Here is a 23,134-nt window from a genome sequence, read left to right as displayed (position 1 = left end):
TCCATTAGAGAGTCAGTCTTGTTGGCAAATAGAACTGGAAATTATTGCACAACTGTTTTGGACCTACCAGCAATTTAGAAAGAAAATGTGCTGATGGTATGCATCATCTTTAAGTTCTATTTGTTCTTATTTAGTGTGTTAAAATGACTTTTATAAGATACTGTTCTAGTAAATCATTGGGCTTTGATTTGTTCCCAAGTGAAATGAAGATGTCTCCCAGAGGAAAGAAAGAATGTATATATGAACAGAAGTTGCCCTTGAGGAATGGTATACCAATAGTTCCTATTTGTGTCGTGCTGGGTATTGGATGAGGCACTTTGGTGTATTATTGTATTTAATCCTTAAAACAATAAAATATAGTTAGCAAGCCTGTCCTTTTCAGAAGACTTAAACCCAGAAAAGTTGTGCTACAGATCAATGGTCAGCAACTCCAATAGCCAGACTTGGTACCTAGGCTGCTTGATCTCACGACATACCCTCCTTATACTGTCCCCTGTAGAAAGTACTATGATATGTCGATTTCACAGAGGAGAAATGTTTGTGTGGAAACTGGAAGGAGAACCCACATGTCAGGAAATTGCCACTGGTGGTGTTCAAAGTACAGGCAGTACTTACTTATGATGCTGGAACTTTGGAGAAACATCCCTCAGCTTGAGCATTTGCTATTTTGTGGGTACTTTAGAATGACTCCCTCTTTTTGGTATTTTGAGACAGGGTTTCTCTGTGTAGCCTTGGCTGTCCTAGACTAGCTTTGTAGACCAGGCTGGCCTCAAACTCACAGTGATCCGCCTGCCTCTGCCTCCCACGTGCTGGGGTTACAGGTGTGCAGCACTGTGCCCAGCCGAATGACTCTCTTTAATTAAATGCTTGTTATGTACAGGTGGCAGTTTTCAAAGAACGAGAGCAAAAGGAGATTGAAGCCATGCATTCCCTCAGAGCAGCCAACCTAGCCAAGATGACAATTGTGGACCGTATAGAAGAAGTGAAATTTTGTATTTGCCGCAAGACAGCCAGTCGGTTTATGCTACAGTGTGAGCTCTGCAAAGACTGGTTCCATAATAGCTGTGTTCCTCTTCCTAAATCAAGTTCCCAGAAAAAGGGATCCAGCTGGCAGGCTAAAGATGTAAAATTCCTTTGTCCTCTTTGCATGAGATCTCGAAGGCCGAGGCTAGAGACTATTTTGTCACTTTTGGTATCCCTTCAAAAGTTGCCAGTACGGTTGCCTGAAGGAGAGGCACTACAGTGTTTGACAGAACGAGCCATGAGTTGGCAAGATAGAGCACGGCAAGCCTTAGCCACAGATGAACTGTCCTCTGCCCTGGCCAAACTCTCTGTGTTAAGCCAGCGTATGGTGGAACAAGCAGCTCGAGAAAAAACTGAAAAGATTATCAGTGCAGAACTCCAAAAAGCAGCGGCCAATCCAGACTTACAGGTGAGCTTCTAATTTACCCTTTTGTTTTATGCGGTAATGTTTGTCAGTGTGTGACTGGTAAATTAAATGTATTTAACTTGTTGACTTAGGTAGGAAAGCAGCTATAATTTGTTAGCAGTTATATGATCCATAGCATCTTCCTCCTTCTGCGTACACAGCTTTGCTTTTCTTCCTTTAAGTAAAAATTCAAGTCATTTTAGTGAAATACCATCTGAAAATATTCACGTAGATTAGAGCACATTTATTTTCTGCTAACTGTTGAAATCTTTAGTTAGTTACATTTTGTTGGTGTTAAGCATACATTGATTACCTATGTTTGTTTAGTCTGTCTGTTCACCTTTGTTGTTTAGGGACACTTACCTAGTTTCCAGCAGTCTGCTTTTAACCGAGCGGTAAGCAGTGTATCATCTTCCCCCCGCCAAACAATGGACTATGATGATGAAGAAACAGATTCTGATGAGGATATTCGGGAGACATACGGCTATGACATGAAGGTAATTACAGGGAGAGGATAGGGAGACGTATCTGTTGAGTTCTATTTTAAAAATAGATGACCATCGATATTTGAGGGCTAAGGGTGGAAGAGAAGCCTAGTCATACATTTGTATTGAGTATGTGGTGACAGCAGTTTTTCAAAATTTAAAGAAAAAAAAAAACCTGAAACTTTAAAAAATAATTTACATTTGTGGTGAAGTACCCCTGCCGTGACAATTAGGAGGGCAGGGGACAACTTAGCAAAGTCAGTTTTCTTCTTCCGCTATGTGGATTTCAGGGATTCCGCTCAATGGATAGTTTTGTGGTAGTACCTTTTCCTCCTGAGCCATCTTACCCATCCCAAATGTTTTCTTAAGAGAATAAGAAAAGCTGGGCTTGGTGGTGCACACCTTTAATCCCAGCACTCAGGAGGCAGAGGCAGGCGGAGAGGCCATCCTGGTCTAAAAAGCCAAGGCTAACATACAGAAATCCTGTCTTAAAAAAAAAAGAAGAAGAAGAAGAGACGGAGAATAAGAAAAGGCGTGGGGGCACACACCTTTAATCCCAGCACTCAGAAGGCAGAGGTAGACAGATCACTGTGAGTTTGAGGCTAGCCTGGTCTACAAAGTGAGTCCAGGACAGCCAGGACTGTTACCCAGAGAAACCCTGTCTTGAAAAACCAAAAAAAAGGAGAGAAAAAGAAAAAGCCTCATGCTTTTAGAAAGATGCATTGTAAAATAAAATCAATCGTTTGCTCTTTGTTATAACTTTAACATTTACACGTCAAACCAGCTGGTTTCTTGTTTTAATCGCTTCATTTTTAATGCAGTACTGGTACCACCAGTAAAATATCTTGAACAGCATCAAGAAAATAGTTCTGAGAGAAAAGCCTCTCATGGATCCTTTACCTTACCAAAACTCTGCATGTTATAGTTTGTGCTTGCAACTGTAGGAAAGTATACCATATAGTGACTATTTCCCAGAGGTTTCTTTATATAAGCCAATTGTCTATTATCAAAAAAAAAAAAAGAAGCAGCTCAGAATCTTTCACATTTTCTTTTTACACAGGTAGCTCATGGAAGACTGTATTTGTCTGAAACTTTTGTGTTATATATCTAAAGTAACGGCTCTGTTAAACACACCTAGTGAGAGGCCACTTTGCAGATTTGCCACTCGTGGGATCAGACTGTAATTTTCCTTCTTAGAGGATTCTTGATGACAGCTGTTGTATAATAATAGGGGAATCTTAATGTAGGTTTTTGGGTTTTGTTTGTTTGTTTTTTTTTTTTTTCTTTCAAGACAGGGTTTCTCTGTCTAGCCTTGGCTGTCCAGGATCTCACTCTGTAGACCAGGCTAACCTTGAATTTACAGAGATCCTTCTACCCCTGCCTCCTACATGCTGGAATTAAAGGTGTGCACACCACTGCCCTATTTTAGTGTAGTTTTAATTGGTATTTCTCTAATAGCTAATTATGTTAGAACTTTCATGAGCTTATTACTCTTTGGGCTTCTTTGAAAATGTTTATTCAGTTTATCTGTCTATTGATGAATTATTTGTTTCTTTGGGTAATTTTGTTTTAGAGTTCTTCATATATTTTCCACTATAATCCTCTCAGATATATGACTGACAAAGATTTTCCCCCACGCTCCTCTCTGTTGTTTCCTTTGCTATGCACAGACCTTTTAATTTTAGGCAATCACTTCTTGGTATTATTTTCTTGGTGATTGAAGACTTATTTTAAAATGTTTATCTCTGACTATATCATGAAGTGATTTTCTTGAGTAGATTCAAAGTTTCATGTCCTATATTAAGGTCTTTCATTGATTTTGAGTTTGTTTTTGACAGGATATCCAGTTATCTCGTCTGCTGAAAAAGCTGCTTTTTCTTCAGTGTTTGTTTTGGGTACCTTTGTGAGAAATCAGAAAGCTGTAACTGCGTGGGTCTGCTGGGTCCTATATTATAATGTTAGTCTTGTCTCTTTGTACGCTAGTACTGTTCATCTTTTATTACTGTGGTTCGCTGTTTGTTTGTTTGTTCGAGACAGGGTTTCTCTGTGTAGCCTTGGCTGTCCTGGACTCATTTTGTAGACCAGGCTGGCCTCAAACTCACAGAGATCAGTCTGCCTCTGCCTCCTGAGTGCTGAGATTAAAGACGTGTGCCACTATGCCTGGCTATTACTGTGGCTCTTTAATATACTTTGAAATCAGGGTTGATGCTTCCTTTGCTCAAAATATGCTTTGGCTATTTGAGGGCTTTTTATTTCTGTGAAGGCTGCCTTTGGATTGCATTGAATCTATAATTTTGGTAATTTCTACAATATTCTTTTGATTTATGAAATAAGAAGTTGTTTTGTCTAGTGTTGTGAGTTTTTTGGTTTTTTGGTTTTAACTTTCAGTGTAAACATTCTTAGTGTGCTTGTTTTTGGGATATAGAAAAGCTAGTGATTTTTATATTTTGATGTATATGTGTATATACATATTTATGTGTGTGTGTAGGTGTGCATGAAAGCCAGGAGTTGATAGGTTCCTTTGTTGCTTTCTATTTTTTGTTTGCATGTAAGTTTGTGTATGTTGTATGTGTGTTTACCTATGTATGAGTGAGGGTATGTGTATGCGTGCTTGTGTGCATTTTATGTAGAGGTCTAAGGTTGATATTGGGTGTGTTTTTCTGGGCCACTTTTCTCTTTATTTGTTGGTAGAGTGTCTCCTGTTAACTCTGTGGCTCTCAGATTCCAGCTAGTTATCTTGCTCCCAAAGATCCCGTCTGCCTCCAGGACACAGATAGTTGCCTGCTCAGGTTTTTCATTTAAAAACTCTAGTCATCACACTTTTCCAGCAAGCACTTTTATCCACCAAGCCGTCTTCAAAACCTGAGGCCAAAAAGTCCCAGGGCCTTTCTGTCTCTGCCTCTCCAGTTCTTAGTGTTCAGGTGTGCAGCCATATTTGGCTTTATTTTTCTGCCTAGGTACTGGGATCAGGCTTGATGTTTTTTGTTTGTTTGGTTTGGTTTGGTTTGAGACAGGGTTTCTCTGAGTAACAGCCTAGGCTATCTTGGACTCACTCTGTAGACCAGGCTGGCCTGGAACTCACAGTAATCCACCTGCCTCTGCAACCTGAGTGCTGGGATAAAAGGTGCGTGCCACCATGCCCAATTCAGACTTGACATTTTTGTGTTTATGCAGCAAGCATGACTGACTCATCTCCCCACCTGAAGCTAGTGATTGTTCTGTTGATTTTGTATCCTGCTACTTGCTTGAAGTATTTACCAAGTCTAAAAGTTTATTTATTTTATTTTTTCATTCATATATATACACATACTTTGCCTGCAGTGCACCATATGTGTGCCTGCCACCCACAGAGGCTAGAAGAGAGGATCAGACCCCTGGAACTGGAGTTACAGATAATTGCAGACTACCATGTACGCTTTTAACCACTGAACCAAAAAGTTTGTGGTGTTGTCTTGTGTGTATGGAAATGGGTGTGTGGGTATGTGTGCATGTGTGTGGATCCACAAGTCAACCATGGTATGGCTTCTCAAGGAGCCATCAGCCTTATTTTAAATTTTAAAAATCACATTTGTTTTCATGTACATACTCATTCCCTTGTGATACATGTATAGAGATCATAGGACAACTTGTGGAAATTGGTTCTTTACTTCCAATACAATGCATGGCTCTTGGGAATGAAACTTGGGTCATACTTGACAGCAAGTATCCTTACCAGCTGAGCTGTCTTGCTGCCCTACCTTGTTGCAGTCCATTCCTTTTCTTTTCCTGGCTAGCCTGGAACTCCATATCTAGACTATGCTAGCCTTGAACTCAGTAGAGATAAGTCCACTTCCCTCTTCTGATTTTATTTGGGGTTTTCTTAGTGAGCAATACTCTCTTGATAGCTCAATGCCCAATATCACTTAGAGAGAAGACAAATCTCTATGATTAGACAAATCAGATATAGAAATACAGTTATTAGCCAATTACTACCACCAGAGGAATGAAAATGACCAAATTTTCCTAATTTTTGAAGTTAAAATTATTAAAGTGATAATGAAAAATAAGTGAGAGGGAAAAAAATTCCTTGGAGAATCATCTGAGACCTAACTAGAACTGTCAGAAATGTATAATTTGTATATTGTCATTCAAGTTCACCATTGTATTACACAAGAGAAGTTGGTACAGTTGTAGGTTTGAAAACCTTTAGAAAAGATTGCCTGTCTTTAAAAAGTCACATTTGAACTTTCCTTCGTCTTCTTAAGTCCATTTTGTGTTTCTGTTAAAAGGTCAAGAATTACTAACTTGGGGCTAAAGAGATGGTTCAGTGGTCAAGAGTACATACTTCTCTTGCAGAGGACATGAATTTGTTTTTCAGCACCTACATTGGATAGCTCACACCCAGCTCCAGGGAGAGCCAGTATCTCTGACCTCATGGGTACCTGTTCTCACATGTATGGTCACACACACATACAATTAAAAATAAATTCTAAAAAATGATTATTAGTAGTAAGGATGTTTTTATGGGCAATAGATTCATTCCAGGAGGTAGATTACTTTTTAAAAAAGATTTATTTATTTTATGTGCATTGGTGTTTTACCTGTATGTATGTCTGTGTGAGGATGTCAGATCCTCTGGAACTGGAGCTGCAGACAATTGTGAGCTGTCATGTGGGTGCTGGGAATTAAACCCCGGTCCTCTGGAAGAGTAGCCAGTGCTCTTAACCACTGAGCCATCTCTCCAGCCCTTGGAGGTAGATTATTTAGTTGTACTTTGTACCTTATCTTTGTAGATTATTTTTTGCTTGACTTTCCCTTTTGGGATCAAGTCATTAAAGCTGTTTTTGGTGTGCAGGAGGGTGCCAGGTTGATATTTTCTGTATTATTTAATATTATAGTTAATTCTGATGTCATATTTTTATCAAAAAAGTTTCTTATATCAGAAGTTTTTAGCCTGAAAACCTTCATTTATAGTTTTTTGTAGGCTAAGTGGTTATAATTCTGATAACATCTCTTTGTTCTTTAGGATACAGCCAGTGTGAAGTCCTCTAGCAGTCTGGAACCCAACCTCTTTTGTGATGAAGAGATTCCCATCAAGTCTGAGGAAGTGGTCACTCACATGTGGACAGCACCTTCATTCTGTGCAGAGCATGCATATTCTTCTGCTTCTAAGAGTTGTTCTCAAGGTATTAGTTACTTTTGGAAAGGTGTAGAATCTGGGCGTATTGGCACATGTTTGTAATCCAAGCACATGGAAGGTGCAGGCAGGAGAGAGAGCCCAAGAGTTCAAGTTAATTCCTGACTAGATAGCAAATTTGAGGCCAGTGTAAGCTACATGAGACCTTGTCTTTATAAAATCAGAAATAGGCCTGGGAGATGTTTCAGTACCAGCCATGCAAGTTTGACAACCTAAATTTGATTTCCAGAACCCTCAAAAAATGCAGGATGCCATGGCATACATCTATAATCCTAGTGCTGGTGCAGGAAGTCAGCAGTGGGGATAGGAGATTTGGCTGGGAGTTCTCAGGCCAGCCAGTCTTCAGTAAACACCACAACAAGAAAAATAATAGGTCCCTCAACAAAGGATTTGGAACATGCTGTGGTGCATGTGTACCTGTCCTCATGTGCACACTCACATATAAATAAAAAGGAAACAAGGGTTGGAGATGGAGTTCAGTGGTAGAGTATTTGTCTAGCAAGTACAAGGTCTAGGTTTGGTCCCAAGCCCTGAGACCAAAAAGAAAAGAAAATAATACCTATTTAGTAAGTAAGGTAAAACAGATGGAAAAGACATCATATTACTGCACATTGTCATTTCCTCTTGAATACATAACCTGGTTATCACTTACTAAGAGAACTTGAAAACACAATTGTAGTTGTAAAAAGCCAAAATCTGTTTTCATTTTCTGTAATTAGATGATAGCCTGAAAAGGTAATAGAATTATAGAGTCCTAATTAGGGGAATTTTTACAACTTGCATGATCACGTGTCATATTTGTATGTACTCTCGGTCAGACCTTTGCTTACCCTATGCTTGATTAGTACCAGCTGTTAAGGAGCTCACTGCTGCTTAAGACTGTTCATACTGGCCTTGGATAGACTTTTATTTTGTATAGATTTTTCTGTTTTGTTTTGTTTTTGTGTTTAGAGACAGAGTCTCAGTCTGTAGCTTTAACTGGTCTAATTCCCTTTGTGTAGCCTCCATTGGCTTCCAATTTACAGCAATCCTCTAGCATCAGCTTTTTTTTTTTTAATGGTTTTTTGAGACAGGGTTTCTTTTCTCTCTGTAGACTTAACTACTCTGGACTTGATTTATAGACCAAGCTGGCCCTAAACTCAGAGAGATCCACCTGCCTCTGCCTCCTGAGTGCTGGGATTACAAGTGTGTGTGTGCCACTGTACCCAGTTAGACTTCAGTATTTGTTTGTTTGGTAAGTTCTTTTTGTTTGGTTTGTGGTGGTGGTTGGTGGTGGTGGTATTAAAGGCATGCACCACCGTGCCCAGCTGGGTTTTTCATTTTTTGTCTTAAGTTTTTTGTTTTTGTTTTTGTTTTTTTCATTTTTTGAGACAGGGTTTCTCTGTATAACAGAGCCCTGGCTGTCCTGGAATCTCTTTGTAGACCAAGCTGGCCTCGAACTCACAGAGATCCGCTTGCCTCTGCCTCCCAAGTGCTAGGATTAAAAGCGTGGGCTACCATGCCTGGTGTGTATGAGTGTTTTATCTTCTGTGTACATGCCTGGTACCTGATGAAGAGGGCATTGGATCCCCTGGAACTGGAGTTATAGGTAGTTGTAAGTTACCGTGTAGGTGATGGGACTCTGTGTCTTCTGCAAGAACAACAAATGTTTTTTGTTTGTTTGGTTGGTTTTTTGTTTGTTTTCTAGACAGGGTTTCTCTGTGTAGCCTTGGCTGTCCTGGACTTGCTTTGTGAACTCATAGTGATCTACCTGCCTCTGTTTGCGGAGTACTCAGATTAAGGACATGCGCCACCATGAGCAGCAAGAGCAAATGTTCTTAACCACTGAGCCATCTCACAAGTCCCAGGTTTTAGTAATCTTGATGCTAGGAAGGTCTTTCTTTAGGCGAATGCTTTCTCAGTGATGTTCACTTTTCTTGTGCCGAGAGAAAATGAGTACTACTTTATTTTACTCCTGGAATATCAAATTATTTTCTCTATGAAAAATTTTTAGGATTTTATGGATCATTATATTATTATTATATTACTTTCTGTTTATTAGAAAGGTAAGTGTTTGTTTCTATAGCTAACGTCATAATTTTTCTGTATTACATAAAATGGAGAGAACATGAGTTGTGTTTTTATTTTTTTGAGGTAGGGCTTCTCTGTGTAGCCTTGGTTCTGGATCAAGCTCTGTAGACCTGCCTCTGCCTTCTGAGTGCTTGGATTAAAGGGGTGTGTGTGTGTATGTGTTGGTTTTTTTTTCTCTTTTAAAGCAACATGCATAAAACCCCATTTTGTATGAATAAAATGAATAAAGTTATATAAATTTACTATAGAGGGGAAAGGTAACTTTTTTCTTAACATTTACTTTTTAAAAATTCATATACCATTTTCACTTCTTTGCTTTGTTTCTTGTTGTCTTGGGGAGAAGGTTCTAGCACTCCGAGAAAGCAGCCTCGGAAGAGCCCTTTGATTCCCAGGAGTTTGGAGCCTCCAGTATTGGAATTGTCTCCTGCAGCGAAAGCCCAGTTGGAAGAACTCATGATGGTGGGAGACCTCCTGGAAGTGTCTCTGGATGAGACACAGCACATATGGCGGATTTTGCAGGCCACACATCCACCCTCAGAGGACAGATTCTTACATATCATGGAGGTATGACTTCATACCAACTTTATTAGGGAGTTATCATGCATATTTTCCTTAGGAGCACCACAGATACTGGCAGAGGGATGGCTGAGTAGACAGTAGTTCCAGAGTCCTGTTCTCTCATATGTACTTCCTTGTTTCCTTTATTGAGATTCTTTGGTTTTTTGAGACAGGCTTTCTCTGTGTAGCCTTGGCTGCCCTGGACTGGCTTTGTAGACCAGGCGGGCCTTGAACTCAACAGGGATCTGCCTTCCTCTGCCTCCAAGTGCTGGGATTAAAGGCGTACACCAACATGTGGGCTAGCACTTTATGGAAATTCTATGTAATAATTCTTCCCCTCCCCCCCTACTTCCCACCCCTGGGAACAGGTTTCTCTTTGTAGTCTTGGCTGTCCTGGAACTCACTGTGTAGACTAGGATGTTCTTCAAACTCAAGGAAATCCACCTGCCTCAGCCTCCTGAGTGCTGGCATTAAAGGTGTGATCCACTACTGCCTGGCTCAGTAATTCTTTTATTTCTAGATGAAAGAAGGAAGAATTAAAAAACAGTTTAGCCAAGTATTATGGTGAAGGCTTTAATCCTAAAACAGGGGAAATGGAGGCAAGAAGATCAGGCATTCAAAGTCATCTTTGGCTCAGCCACACAAGCCCTTGTCTTAGAAACAAAAATAACAAGCAGTTTAGGGGCTGCAGAGATGTTAAGAACATATATATGCTCTAGGTTGGTTCCTAGCACCCAGGTTGTGTAGTTTACAACCACCTGTAACTCCAGATCCAAAAGATCTGAAACCCAAAAGCCCTTATACTCACATGTATATACCCATACAGAGACATACATACATACATTAATTTAAAATATCTCTTCTTTTAAAAATCAAGTAGTTCTATAACAGTTATCTTAGTTAACTGGGTAAATGTTCTAATTTTTAATTAGGTAGTGCTGAGGAAATGATTCAGTGAGTAAAGTGCTTGCTGTGCAAATATGAAGACCAGAATTTTACATGTACATATTTTTTTAAAAAAGTATAGCTGGACACAGTGGCACATGCCATTAATTCTCGCACTCAGGGAGGCAGAGGCAGGTGGATCTCTCTTGAGTTCAAAGCCAGTTGGTCTACAAAGCAAGTACAGGACAGCCAAGGCTACACAAAGAAACCCTGTTTCAACCAGCCCCTCGCCCTCCCACCCCCAGACAGTCAGTGTTCTTGGTGGCCTACCTATAATCCCAGTTTGTGGGAGGCAAAGGCAGAGTATCTTTGGAGTAAGCTGTTAACCATGCTAGTCAAAATGGTGAGTTCCATGTTCAACAAGAGACTGTATCTCAGTTTATAAGGTAGAGAGTGATTGAGGAAGATACCTGAGGTTAACCTCAGGCCTCCACACACGTTGGAACTTGTATACGAATACCATATGCACTTGAACCTACATGTGTATGCGTACACATGCACACAAAGGAAAGAAAAGGCTAGGGGTGGCTAAGTAGAACCGGATGAGTTGGAAGGGAGTTCACACTCATGTACTACATTTGTATTAGCAGTTTAGTTTTGTTTTTGGGGTTTTTGTTGCTGTTGTTGTTGGGGTTTTTTTTTTGTTGTTGTTGTTGTTGTTGTTGTTTTGTTTTTTCAAGACAGGGTTTCTCTGTAGCCTTGGCTGTCCTGGACTCGCTTTATAGGCCAGGCTGGCCTTGAACTCACAGCAATCCACCTGCCTCTGCCTCCGTAGAGTCTGGCTTAGCAATTTATATTTCATAATGATGTTTTTACATCCATGATCCCTTTTCATCATGCTTGGATTATAGACATGATCAATCCATTTCTGTTTGGGGTTGCTATTGTTTTCTACTCTTTTTTTCTTCATTGAATATTCTTTTGTCTCTCAAAGAGGTCACACTGTGTCACCTTGTCTTTGACCTCAACAAGATCTACTTGCTTCTGCCTCTGGAGTTCTGGGAGATTAAAGTTGTACAAAACCACAGTTAGCTTAATCAGTCTACTTACTTTCCTTTTTTCTTGAGTCAGGGACTTCAGCAACCCAGCTTACTGTCACACTTTCTGAGTAGCAAAGGATGACCATAACCTCCTGATCTTCCTGCCTCTACCTCCCAAGTGCTGGGATTACAGGCAAGCAGTCCCCATGTCTGGTTTTATGGTTTATGATGTACTGGGCATCAAACTCAGGGCTTTGTTAACATTCTACCAGCTGAGCTACATGCCCAGCAAATCTGTCTCTTAAACAGCTTTAGAATAATACATTTTTTTGTTGTATGAAGAATGTTGGTACAGTGGCTACAACACAAAAGCCTTCATTGTTCCTTTTTGAATAAATAGTTCACTTGTATTATATACATTCATATTGTATGCAAACACCATCACAGTCCATTCCTAGAACTCATTTTGGGGAGTGGGAAGTGGAGGAAAAAACCAAGCTGCCCTTGAACTTGCAGCAATCCCAGTGACTGGCTCCCATGTGCTGGGATTACAGATGTGCATCACCCATGTGCATCATGCCCAGCTTCCTACAACTCTAGTTATTCCAGACCTGTACCATTAAAATTAATTGTTTCCCCTCTTTACCTCCTATTCGGTTTTTTGGTTTTTTGTGTGTCTGCTAATTTTCTTGTTCTAAAGTACCTCAGTTAAGAGAATGACACTTTGTAAAGTTTTGCATTGATTCTGTTTGTTTATTTTTGAAGGATGATAGTATGGAAGAGAAACCATTAAAAATGAAAGGAAAAGATTCTTCAGAGAAGAAACGGAAACGGAAGCTAGAAAAGGTAGAACAATTTTTTGGAGAAGGAAAACAGAAGACAAAGGAACTAAAGAAAATAGATAAGCCTAAAAAGAAGAAATTAAAATTAAATGTAGACAAATCAAAAGAGCTAAATAAATTGGCCAAGAAATTAGCAAAAGAAGAAGAGCGAAAGAAAAAGAAAGAAAAGGCTGCTGCAGCCAAAGTAGAGCTTGTGAAAGAGAGTACTGAGAAGAAAAGAGAGAAAAAGGTGCTGGATATCCCCTCCAAGTATGACTGGTCAGGAGCAGAGGAGTCTGATGATGAGAATGCTGTATGTGCAGCACAGAACTGCCAAAGGCCGTGCAAGGACAAGGTGAGGTGTAAGCGTTCGCTGGCTGGTATGAAAGGGCCAGAGCTGATGGTTGTAGAGATAGATATGTGTAATACAACAGTATAGTTGTGATTCTAGGATTTGAACTTTAAGCATATTTTTTTCCTACAGTTTATATAAACCATTTTAATTAAGCTCCTTAAGTGTGCTTTAATGGAAGAAACACAACTTTTAAAAGTCATTTACAGCCAAGCAGTGGTGTCACATGCCTTTAATCCCAGCACTTGGGAGACAGAGGCAGGCAGATCGCTGTGAGTTCGAGGCTAGCCTGGTCTACAGAGTGAGTCCAGGACAGCCAAGGCTACACAGAGAGACCCTGTCTCAAAAAAAAACCAAAGACAAAACAAAAAGTCATTTACAACCTGGAGAGATAGCTCAGAGGTTAAGAGCACTGCCTGCTCTGCTCTTCCAAAGATCCTGAGTTCAATTCCCAGCAACCACATGGTGGCTCACAACCATCTATAATGAGATCTGGTGCCTTCTTCTGGCATTCAAGTGTACATGTAGGCAAAATAGTATATACTTAATAAATAAATAATTTTTTTAAAGTCATTTACTAGAAACATACAGAAACATAAAAAAGTTAATTGACACTCTTGGCGAGCATTGTACTTCATAATCAGTATGCAGGTCAAGCTTCAAAATACTCTTTCCACCTCCCTCCCTGTGGTGTGATTCAGGGCTATTAGCCACAGTAGCCTGAAAAGTCTGTCTTTATCTTATTCACACTCTAGATGAAGGTACTCTCTTAAATGGAATGATTTTTAATGAGACTGTTAGGTGTATTGCAGATACATGTAGTAACTATTTAACCATAAACTTTAAGTACATAATTTAGTGTTGACTTTACTAGGGGGATAAAAACTCAATTCTCTCTCTTTCTCCCTCCCCCCCAGTTGGTTGGTTGGTTTTTCTGTGTAGCCTTGACTGTCCTGGACTCGCTTTGTAGACCAGGCTGGCCTCAAACTCACAGCAATCCACCTGCTTCTGCCTCCCTAGTGCTGGGATTAAAGGTGTGTACCACCACACCCAGCTATTTGTTTGTTTGCTATATATGAGTGCTCCATTTGCATGTACACCTGTATGCCAGAAGAGGACATCAGAGTACATTATAGATGGTTGTGAACCACCATGTAGTTGCTGGGAATTGAACTCAGGACCTCTGGAAGAGCGGCCAGTGCTCTTAACCACTAAGCAATCTCTCCATCTTCAAAATCTCAATTCTTTTGAGTGATTGGAGATATATTTTATTCTTCCTGTTAAGAATACTAATAAGGAGCCATTGTGGTGATACAGATTTGTAATTCAGTACCTGGGAAATGTGAAATTCAAATTAGAGGCTAGTTTGGGCTACCTAGTGAGACCCTGTTACAACAATATGTATAATTTTAAAGGGCTCTGGGGAGAAGGCTCAGTTGAAGGGCTTGCATGCAAGCATGAGGTCCTGAGTTTGGATCCTTATACAAACTGGGCATAAAAGCATGTGTCTGTAATGGTAGCTCCGAGGTGAAGGAGAAGGAAGGCAGGTGTAGCCCCCAAACTTGATGACAGTCCAGCCACTTGCTGAGCTCTCGGATCAGTGAGAAATCCTTTCTCAGAATAAAATGGAAAGCATTAGAGGAAGACATGCTGTCAACCTCCTGCTGCCACACACAGCTTGTAATTTTAAATGTAGTCTCATACTGTTTGATATTTAGAATTTATTAGCTCCTCAGTTTTGAAAATAAAGAATTAATTAAACTATACCACTGTTTCCTGAAGTTGTACCCCATTTACCTTCTGAATTAAAAACTTAACATATTTTTGGAGCCTAAAAGAGACATACGAGCATCTTATGTTTACAGATGATGATATGACCTAAGTTACATAACGAACTAATGGTAGAACCACAAACCAAAAGCCAACCTTGGCTCTTTGACTGTTCCAGACTCACATTCTCTGCTAATACCCCAAGTTGTGAATCATTTTTTGTTCATTTACTAAAGAGGCCGGCCAATAGAAAGTTAGCCTTTCCTCTTTAGCTATGAAAACAGCAGCTCGGTGTTGTTAGATCTTTCTTATCTCTTCTTTCTTCTTTAGCTAACTTTTAATCATTTCAATGCTAACAGTATGTCACTTCATTTATCCCTCTCATCTTCCTTTAGCATGTAGCCACCAAAGGCACCACCACTCCATTCACTATATATACAATTAAGTGTAAATTAACTTATGAAGCTGCCTCAAAAAGCAAAAAGAATTTTAACTATCTTAATCAAATGTTTGATGTACAACTTCAAAACAACAAGATAATAAGAAAAACACTTTTAATGCCGGCCGTGATGGTGCATGCCTTTAATGCCAGCACTTGGGAGGCAGAGGAATGAGGATCTCTGTGAGTTCGAGGCTGGCCAAGATAACACAGAGAATCCCTGTCTCAAAAAAAAACTTTTTCAAAAACATATCATGTTCTTTAAAATATCATACTGAATGCCCCTTCATCATTTCTCCTATCAGTAATGGCTGTTATTTTTTCTAAAAATGGAAAGATTGAGAAATTTTAAAAAAAAGATTAAGTGGCTACTTGAATGTACATAACTTCAGTTTCAAAACAGCTTACAAAGAGTAAAGAAAGGTAATATCAGAGTAAGGGGAAGTTTTCTGAAAGTTTGTGTCTTTCATCAGTTATGCAGTTTGAGCTAAAATTAACTTTTAATCTCAGCACTCAGATACAAGTGTACCCCCCCTCTCGAATTTATTATGGATACAGTGTTCTACAGGCATACATGCAGGCAGAAGAGGGCACCAGATCTCATTATAGATGGTTGTGAGCCACCATGTGATTGCTGGGAATTGAACTCAGGATCTTTGGAAGAACAGAGCAGGCAGTGCTCTTAACCTCTGAGCCATCTCTCCAGCCTCCTCTGAACTCTCTTCGTGGAACTTTTTATTATTCACTTCTTCATAAGAAGTTTGCTATGAGCTGGGTGTGATGGTGCACACCTTTAATCCCAGCACTCAGGAGGCAGAGGCAGGTGGATCGCTGTGAGTTCAAGGCCAGCCTGTTCTACAAAGTGATTCCAGGACAGCCAAGGCTACACAGGGAAACCCTGTCTTGTGTGTGTGTGTTGGGGGGCAGGGGAAGTTTGTTACAGTAAATTAAAATATTTACATTTATGAATATTTGTCTTACATATTTAGTATTTGCTACCCTTTGGTGTTGAAAGAATTTTGTGAAGATGTGGGTCAATCAAATAATTTGTATTATTGGCTTTACCAGTCATAGCTCCTTTTAGTGTGGATTATCAAAAGCTAGATGAAGTAGCTGTCTAAGACACATACCTGGTACTAAGGATTGTGACCAGCTGTCACAGTTTTCTCAGGGCTGCCTAGATTTTAACACTGAAGATTTCAGAAACTGGGAAATCTGTCATTCTTAGACAAACTGAAATGGTTAGTTAGAGTGTTGGTACATAAATTGGTTAAAACTAGTAAGCTGAAATATCACTAAACATCAACTCCCCAATAGTATTATGCTATACGATGTCAATAAAATACAGATTGCCAAGACCTTAAGTCTGAGTATGAAATAATACAACAAAATAAGAATGTCAAGCTATCACTATTTCTCCTCTTCCATTTCCCTCCATTTCCCCTTCTATTTCTTCTTTCTCTTGATGGTGCTGGGGATAAAGCTCAGATCCTTAAAGATGCTAAGCAAGCATTCTTAGCACTAAGCTGATAGACATCCAGCTTACTATATTACTTGATGTCGGGGGAGAGGGGGAGAGAGTCATGTGATAGTCAGAGAACAGTAGCCAGTTCTCTCCTCCTACCATGTGGTGTCTAACCAAAGAGTCAACTCAAGCTGTAAGGCTTGGCAGCAAGGCCTCTCACCTACAAAAGATCTTTCTGGCCCTATTTCTCTTTTGAACAGACATCTGAGCACAATAACTAATGTATTATACTGTATTATTAGATTTGGGGGGGCGTTCGAGACAGTGTAGCCTTGGCTATTCTGGACTCATTTTGTAGACCAGGCTGGCCTCGAACTCACAGCAATCTGCCTGCCTCTGCTTCCCGAGTGCTGAGATTAAAGGTGTGCGCCTCCACGCCCAGCTCTCAATTTCTTAACTATACTTTTGCTTTCTTGTGAGGCAAAGCATATAGTTACAAATGGAATTTAATTGAGGTGGGAATAGTTAAATTGCTCTGAATTAGCCAGACATTGTGGCACACACCTTTAATTCCAGCACTCAAGAAGCAGAGGCAGGAGGATCTCAAAAAACCAACAACAACAAAAGAAAAGTTGCTCTGAATTTATAGGAAGCACAAAGAAGAGAGAGCAGTGGTCTGACTTAAATTTATAAGAATCATCTAGAAATCGACGCTTTGTTCTCTGAGTGTGTACTTTCCTTTGCTTAATAAACTTATAACTTAGCCACAGTGATCCCAACGTTGTGAAGGCTGAGATGGGAGGTCTCACGTTTGAGCCTGGTAGAGTGCTAGACTGAAGATGAAGTTTGCAGCTAGCAAGACTGTATGCTTAGGAAGGAACACCTAAAGAATGTGATTACAGGAATACAAAAAAGCAGATATTTAAGAATGCTTATAAAAGAAATGATAAAAGCTAAATGGCAATTTTTTATAAAAAATTTTTCCATCTCTTTTACAAGTGCAAAACTTACTAACATGGCTCTCATAAGTTTTATAAACTATGGAAGCATTTTGAAAACCACTCACCTTCCCTAAATAAAACTTATTTACCTAGCCAAGGCTTCCTTTGTTCTTATTCACTGGCTGTGCTGAGAGACTTTTTTGATCCCTTCATATTCCTTTGCCCCAAGGTCTGATAAAGCTCATGGTTTTAAGTGGCTTCCTGTATCGACACCACAGTGATCAATCATCCTTTATATTATGAAGGGGGATGGCCGTAGCTCTTTTCATCTTAATGAAAGAGTCTTGTCTTCCATGACATTAAGTATAAGAACTGCAATCACCTTCCAAACCGAGAAGCCTAAAGTTACACATTCCTCCTTTACTGTTAACTCCAAGGTTTTAAGTCACCAAACTAAAGCCCTTTCCTGTCTCTTCTAGTCACTGTAGGCTATGAAGAATCAGTGTTTGTCTGGCATGTGCCACTGACACCTGTCATTTTTTTCAGACTAATTTTAAACCCCAGAATAATCTATTGACCTGTGTCTTTGACTGTTGTAATTGGTTAACTTGTAAGATTTGACCTCTGATATTTGCTAACTTTTTATAGGGAGTTGTATTTGTAACGGAAGAAGAGAAGAATAAAAAATAGTAGTTTTAAAAGTGGCCTATGTGACTGCTTTTCTAAAAAGGTATTTAATGCTCTTAGTACTTTGGCTTATCTCTTTGAAATAAAGCTAATCCACAGGATTGCCTCACATTGTTGTACTCTTCCTTTCTTGATTGTTAATTGCATTATCTTAGAGCCTAGAAATTGTTAATATTAGCTAAAACTACTTGGCTGCTCTATTAGAAGTTTCTTTTTTTGTCAAGTATTCCCCAATCACGTTTCTGCCTCACAAGGAACCCCAGGTATTCATGAGGTAATGGAGTACCTAAGAGGCCTAATGTTGTGGACACACTATGGTAAAATATAATTTGGGGGTATTAACTTCTCAGCTTCTTTCTTTGAAAAATAACCCCATAAGAAGTGATATCTATCTCTGGATATCCCAGTTGTTTGCTCTTCTTTAATCCAAGAACGCTCTCTGGTTTGCTTTTACTCTGGCCTTACTGTTATGATACTAAACATTTCCCAATCTTTATTTTCTACAGGTAGACTGGGTACAATGTGATGGTGGCTGTGATGAGTGGTTTCATCAAGTTTGTGTTGGTGTATCCCCAGAAATGGCTGAAAATGAAGATTACATCTGTATAAACTGTGCAAAGAAGCAGGGGCCAGATAGCCCGAGCCAAGCACCACCACCTCCCTTCATAATGACCTACAAAGTACCAGTGGAGGATCTTAAAGAGAACAGTTAGCAGATGTTTGGTTAGCTTGCAACATGGGGGGAACTGGACCACACTGAGACCTTACTCATCAAGCAGAGTGGTCCCAACCACTCAGAATGTTGTTTCCAAAGATGAATGGACTTCAGAGAAAGTCCTCTTACTGCTGGCTTCCTCTGTGCATGGATTGTGTGGGTTCCATTCTCTATCGTCTGTGCAGGGGGTGTCTTCTTTGGTGCAGCAGCCAAGTATTTCAAGGCTTGACTCCTTTGAGTATGGTTTGCTAAATTAAGGTCAGGTTCTTCATGGAACTCTGAGGTGGCTGTTTGGCGTTAACACATTGATGTGCTTAGTGGGGCATATAAGATGTGGCTTGTGACCAATTGATACTAGTTGTGGTGGTGCCATCAGAAGGCCCTGGTTGTTTGAATCTCCTTAGTTAGGATAGTTGGACAGGAGTCAGAGTACAACTCTCTTTCCATAGTTACTGGCATTTATGCACTACTGAACCAGTTGGGAGCAGCAGGCCAAAGTTTAGAAGTTTTTAGAAGTCTTGGAGTGGCAGTGCAGCCTACGGACCTCAGCTGCTTGTGCTCATTTGTATCAATAAGAAAATCTGACTAGACTGGATTCTGAGAAGAATGGGTTTGCTTGTTTGTTTTTCTTATTTCAAGGCTAGTAGCCTTGGTTTGAGAAATCTGTCTGGGTGTATGCTTTAGAGACGAGAGCCGCTTGGATCCAGGCTTCTGGAGGAAGTAGGGGGAACTATGAGAACACTTTACTGAGCCTCAGTGATGCATGCTTACCTGGGAAACCCTTGTTCACAAGTATTCCAGACTCCACCATGCTTCAGGCATGGCCATGAGCAAGACTGGCAAATAACAGCTTTTGCCTTGCAGCCCTAACCCTAATGCTCGTTTCCAACATGGCCCCAGCAGATGTCAATGAATAATACCATGGCTTCCTCAGAGGATTTGGAGTTATAGGTCCTCTGGGTGTGAAGCTGTTTTAGTAAATCTGTTTTTAAAAGAAAGACTTGTTTTTACTTTTTTCTAAATGTCTCTGACTACTGACTGTTCTATAGATTATTTTTCCTTTTTTAACATACATATATGAATATAGATATAGATATATATATATTTACTGTTACCAGCAACGTACGACAGAGTTTGAGCATCAAAAATCCATTTGGGAGTTTGCATTTTCTTTCTGCTTTTTGATAAATCCCATTCCTTTCTTGTAGTTCAAGGAGTTAGCACTCCCTTCTTCATTCTCACCTAAACATATCTTCCACTTTTCTTCTATTCAAATAGATAATATATTTCTTCCATGTTGGGACTTCTCCCTGTGTGTTGGGCAGCTTGGTCTTAGTCAGTGCTGAATGTTTTGTACGTTTGAAACTATGGTGCTGTGTCTCTCACCCCCCACCCCCGCATTGGGTTCTGTGTTCTTACAAAGGTCTTAGGTGTACTCTGTAAACTCCTACTAGAAGGGGACTAATATATTTTAAAGGACAAAAAATTTTTCTAAAAATAATGTTTATCTTCATTTTCCTGTGTTCTTTATTTTGGTTTAAGAACCTGCAGTTTGACTTAAACTCATCAGTTGTCCTTTTAAAGGGAGCATTGAGCAAACCTAGAAAGTTTATAGTCTCTGCTCTCCTTTGCCTCAGTCTCCTAAAGAATTGTCTTCTAGTAACTAGAAGTGAGATGTACTGTCCAGTTACAGACTGTGGGTATGAGGGTAACCTCAAAAGGCATCTTAGGAAAAGAAAAGGTTTTCTTACAAAACCCCTTATCCCGAGTGCCAACCAGGCTTGACCATGCTTAGCATCCAAGGTCAGATGAGACACACACATGCAGATGGTACAGCTGTAGGTACAACATCCAGTTTCTGTAAACACTTGCTCTGGTTTATACTACCTACTTTTTGGTCTCTTCACTTAATATTAGGTAACATTTTAATATCTTGACCAGTTTCATGGTTTGAATGTGTTGCTGTGTTTGTGTCTTGAATTTCCATCTGATGTGAGTGTGGGTTAAAGTTTCAATAATGATTACACAGTTAACTAAGTAATTAGTTAATTTCATACATGCTTATTTTGCCAAACTATGAAAATGTCACTTAAGAATTTTATTTGGTTATTGTTATAATGAAAAAAGCACAATATTTCTTAACTTTGTCTTTGTAAAAGACTTGGCATACTTGTGGTTTAAAAATTGAGTATACTCCAACTCTTCAGAAATTTAAAACATAAGTGATGGAATCCCAGAATACATTTTTAAATTTTGATTTTCCTTCCAGTTAACTGCTTTCCAGTAACTGTGTCACCAACAGTACAGTCATGAGGATACTGAAAGGTGGCTGTCTGAGGAATCATTTGTGTGCTTTGTACAGTGTTCATCTGCTGGAGACTTCAGAAATAGGCAGTGGTGACCTGTGGATAGCTGCGTGTCATCTTCTGATATCTTCAAACTTTTAAATATAAATTTAATTGATTAATTTGGCTCTTTCTGTACTTATTTGAAGAATTTGGTTTGTCTTAACCATAGAATTAGACCAAAACTCAAAAGCATGTAAGAGACGGGCTGGAAAGATGACTCAACGGTTAAGAGCACTGGCTGCTCTTCCAGAGGACCCAGGTTCAGTTCTCAGCACTACACGGTGGCTCACATCCATCTGTAACTTCAGTCCCAGGGACCCTACTCTGGGGTCCTCTTCTGGATTCTAAAAGCACTGCATACATGTGGTACGCAGACATACATTCAGGAAGGTACTCAGACATATAAAATAGAAGTAATTAAAGTCTTTTAAAAAATCTTTTTCTTTTAAGGCTGTGAGAAACTACTAGCACTCCACCCACAAATCAAAAAAACCTATAGTTTGTGGTTAACGAAATAAGAGTTGTCTATTTAAGGAAACGTAGATGTTCTAATGTAAAGCATTGTTTCACAAAAATTACAACTAAATTTTTCTGTATTTGTTTACATTTTATATTAAAACTTGATTTATGTTTCTCTTTCTGTCTCCTCAAAGCTTCAGTTCTTTATTACTAGTGTTTTAACTTAAGCATTTAATATTTTCTAGAGTTCCTCAAGTATCTTGGATTGGCCTCACAATGGCCTCTGTTGCCTAGAGGCGCACCACAGGTTGAAGAAAGAAAACAAAAATATTTTCTAAGCTATTTATCACTGCCTTAATTACAGATATTTTAACAAAAGTAACCAAAGAATGAAAAAAGTTGAAGTCTGCTGGGTGTGGTGGCACACACACTAATCCCAGCATTTAAGCAGGAGTTTATGATCAGCCTAGTCTACATAGTGAATTCCATACCAGTTAGGGCTATAAATGAAGATCCTGTCTCAAAAAAAGAAGAAGAAAAGCAGTAGTAATTTAGTCTTTGATAATTCTTAACAGGGAAAGTCATTTGAACTGTGCAAGCCCATATTCAGAAGTACAAGGTAGCAATAGTTGTCCCTAGTTGGGAGAGAAGCATCATCCTCTCACAGATGCGTGTGTCACTTCCTGGTGTTCCTGCAGAAGTCACTTGTGCAGTGTGGAGATGGAGAGGTGTGGCTCCCTCACTAAGTTCCTCTGAGCTTGTCTGACTCTGAGTTGAGTAGGACAATGAATTACTGTGTGCCGCACTTGCAAGAGCTGAAAGGCACACATTACTCTGATTGTCCATAGCCTGATAGGAACATGGCAAACCCTGCCAGACCCGTGAGATTAGCGTGATTTCACTAGTACTTCCCTCCCGTCTCTGCTTTTGTCCTCAGCAGGGGTCCAAGGAATGTCAATTCATCTTTAGTTTGCTGGATGCAGTTCAGAGCACAAAGAAACTGCTTGTCATCTGGGCATGGTGGCACATACCTTTTAGTCCTGGCATTTGAAAGACAGAGGTGGCCTGGTTTATATAGTGTGTTCCAGGACAGCCAGAACTGCATAATAGAGAACCTGCCTTCCCCCCACCCTCAGAAAAAAGAATGAAAAACAAGAAACTGCTTGTCTTGTGTGTCCCCCAGTAATATAGGGAAAGGGGGGGGAAACAAGCCTGCCTTTGCCGAGTAGTAGTGCTGCACACCTTTAATCTCAGCGGCAGAAGCAAGCTGATCTCTTGAGTTCAAGGCCAGCCTGGTCTACAGAGCAAGTTCCAGGACAGCCAAGGCTACACAGAGACCCTGTCTCTGAAAAAAAGCAAGCTTGCCTTTCAAAGGTTAGGACTTATGGGAGAAATCAGCGATTTGGAGTGGATTTTGAAAATTGGAAATTCAAAGCTGTTGAAGTCCCAAATAACTTTAAACCCAGGTCCAATAAAGGTTCATATGTGAATTAG

The 23,134-nt window shown here is 39.8% G+C and overlaps 1 protein-coding gene and 1 long non-coding RNA gene across 4 annotated transcripts in view; both read left to right on the top strand.

Annotated features, from left to right (window-relative positions):
* KDM5A (lysine demethylase 5A) overlaps positions 1 to 21,817 on the top strand; it is an 80,245-nt gene extending 58,428 nt beyond the window's left edge. For 2 of the 3 annotated variants that reach the window (XM_084766076.1, XM_084766074.1), the window contains 6 exons: positions 881 to 1,432; positions 1,783 to 1,926; positions 6,920 to 7,079; positions 9,504 to 9,724; positions 12,409 to 12,819; positions 18,625 to 21,817. In XM_084766076.1, the coding sequence (XP_084622202.1) occupies positions 881 to 1,432; positions 1,783 to 1,926; positions 6,920 to 7,079; positions 9,504 to 9,724; positions 12,409 to 12,819; positions 18,625 to 18,831 (1,695 nt within the window). In that variant the 3' untranslated portion in view covers positions 18,832 to 21,817. Of the gene's footprint in view, positions 1 to 880; positions 1,433 to 1,782; positions 1,927 to 6,919; positions 7,080 to 9,503; positions 9,725 to 12,408; positions 12,820 to 18,079; positions 18,162 to 18,624 lie in introns of all 3 variants that reach the window. The other variant, XM_084766075.1, reaches the window with a different exon arrangement.
* On the top strand, positions 12,828 to 15,243 carry LOC311588473. The gene is made up of 2 exons (XR_014776214.1): positions 12,828 to 14,176; positions 14,247 to 15,243. It is a non-coding gene; the product is annotated as an uncharacterized lncRNA (long non-coding RNA).
* Positions 21,818 to 23,134: the final 1,317 nt, after the last annotated feature.

This window comes from Acomys minous, assembly GCF_964271855.1.
Source record: "Acomys minous genome assembly, chromosome: 17".
Lineage (NCBI taxonomy): Eukaryota > Metazoa > Chordata > Mammalia > Rodentia > Muridae > Acomys > Acomys minous.
The sequence above is the reverse complement of the archived record's forward strand: the minus strand, read 5'-3'. Positions and strand labels throughout refer to the sequence as shown.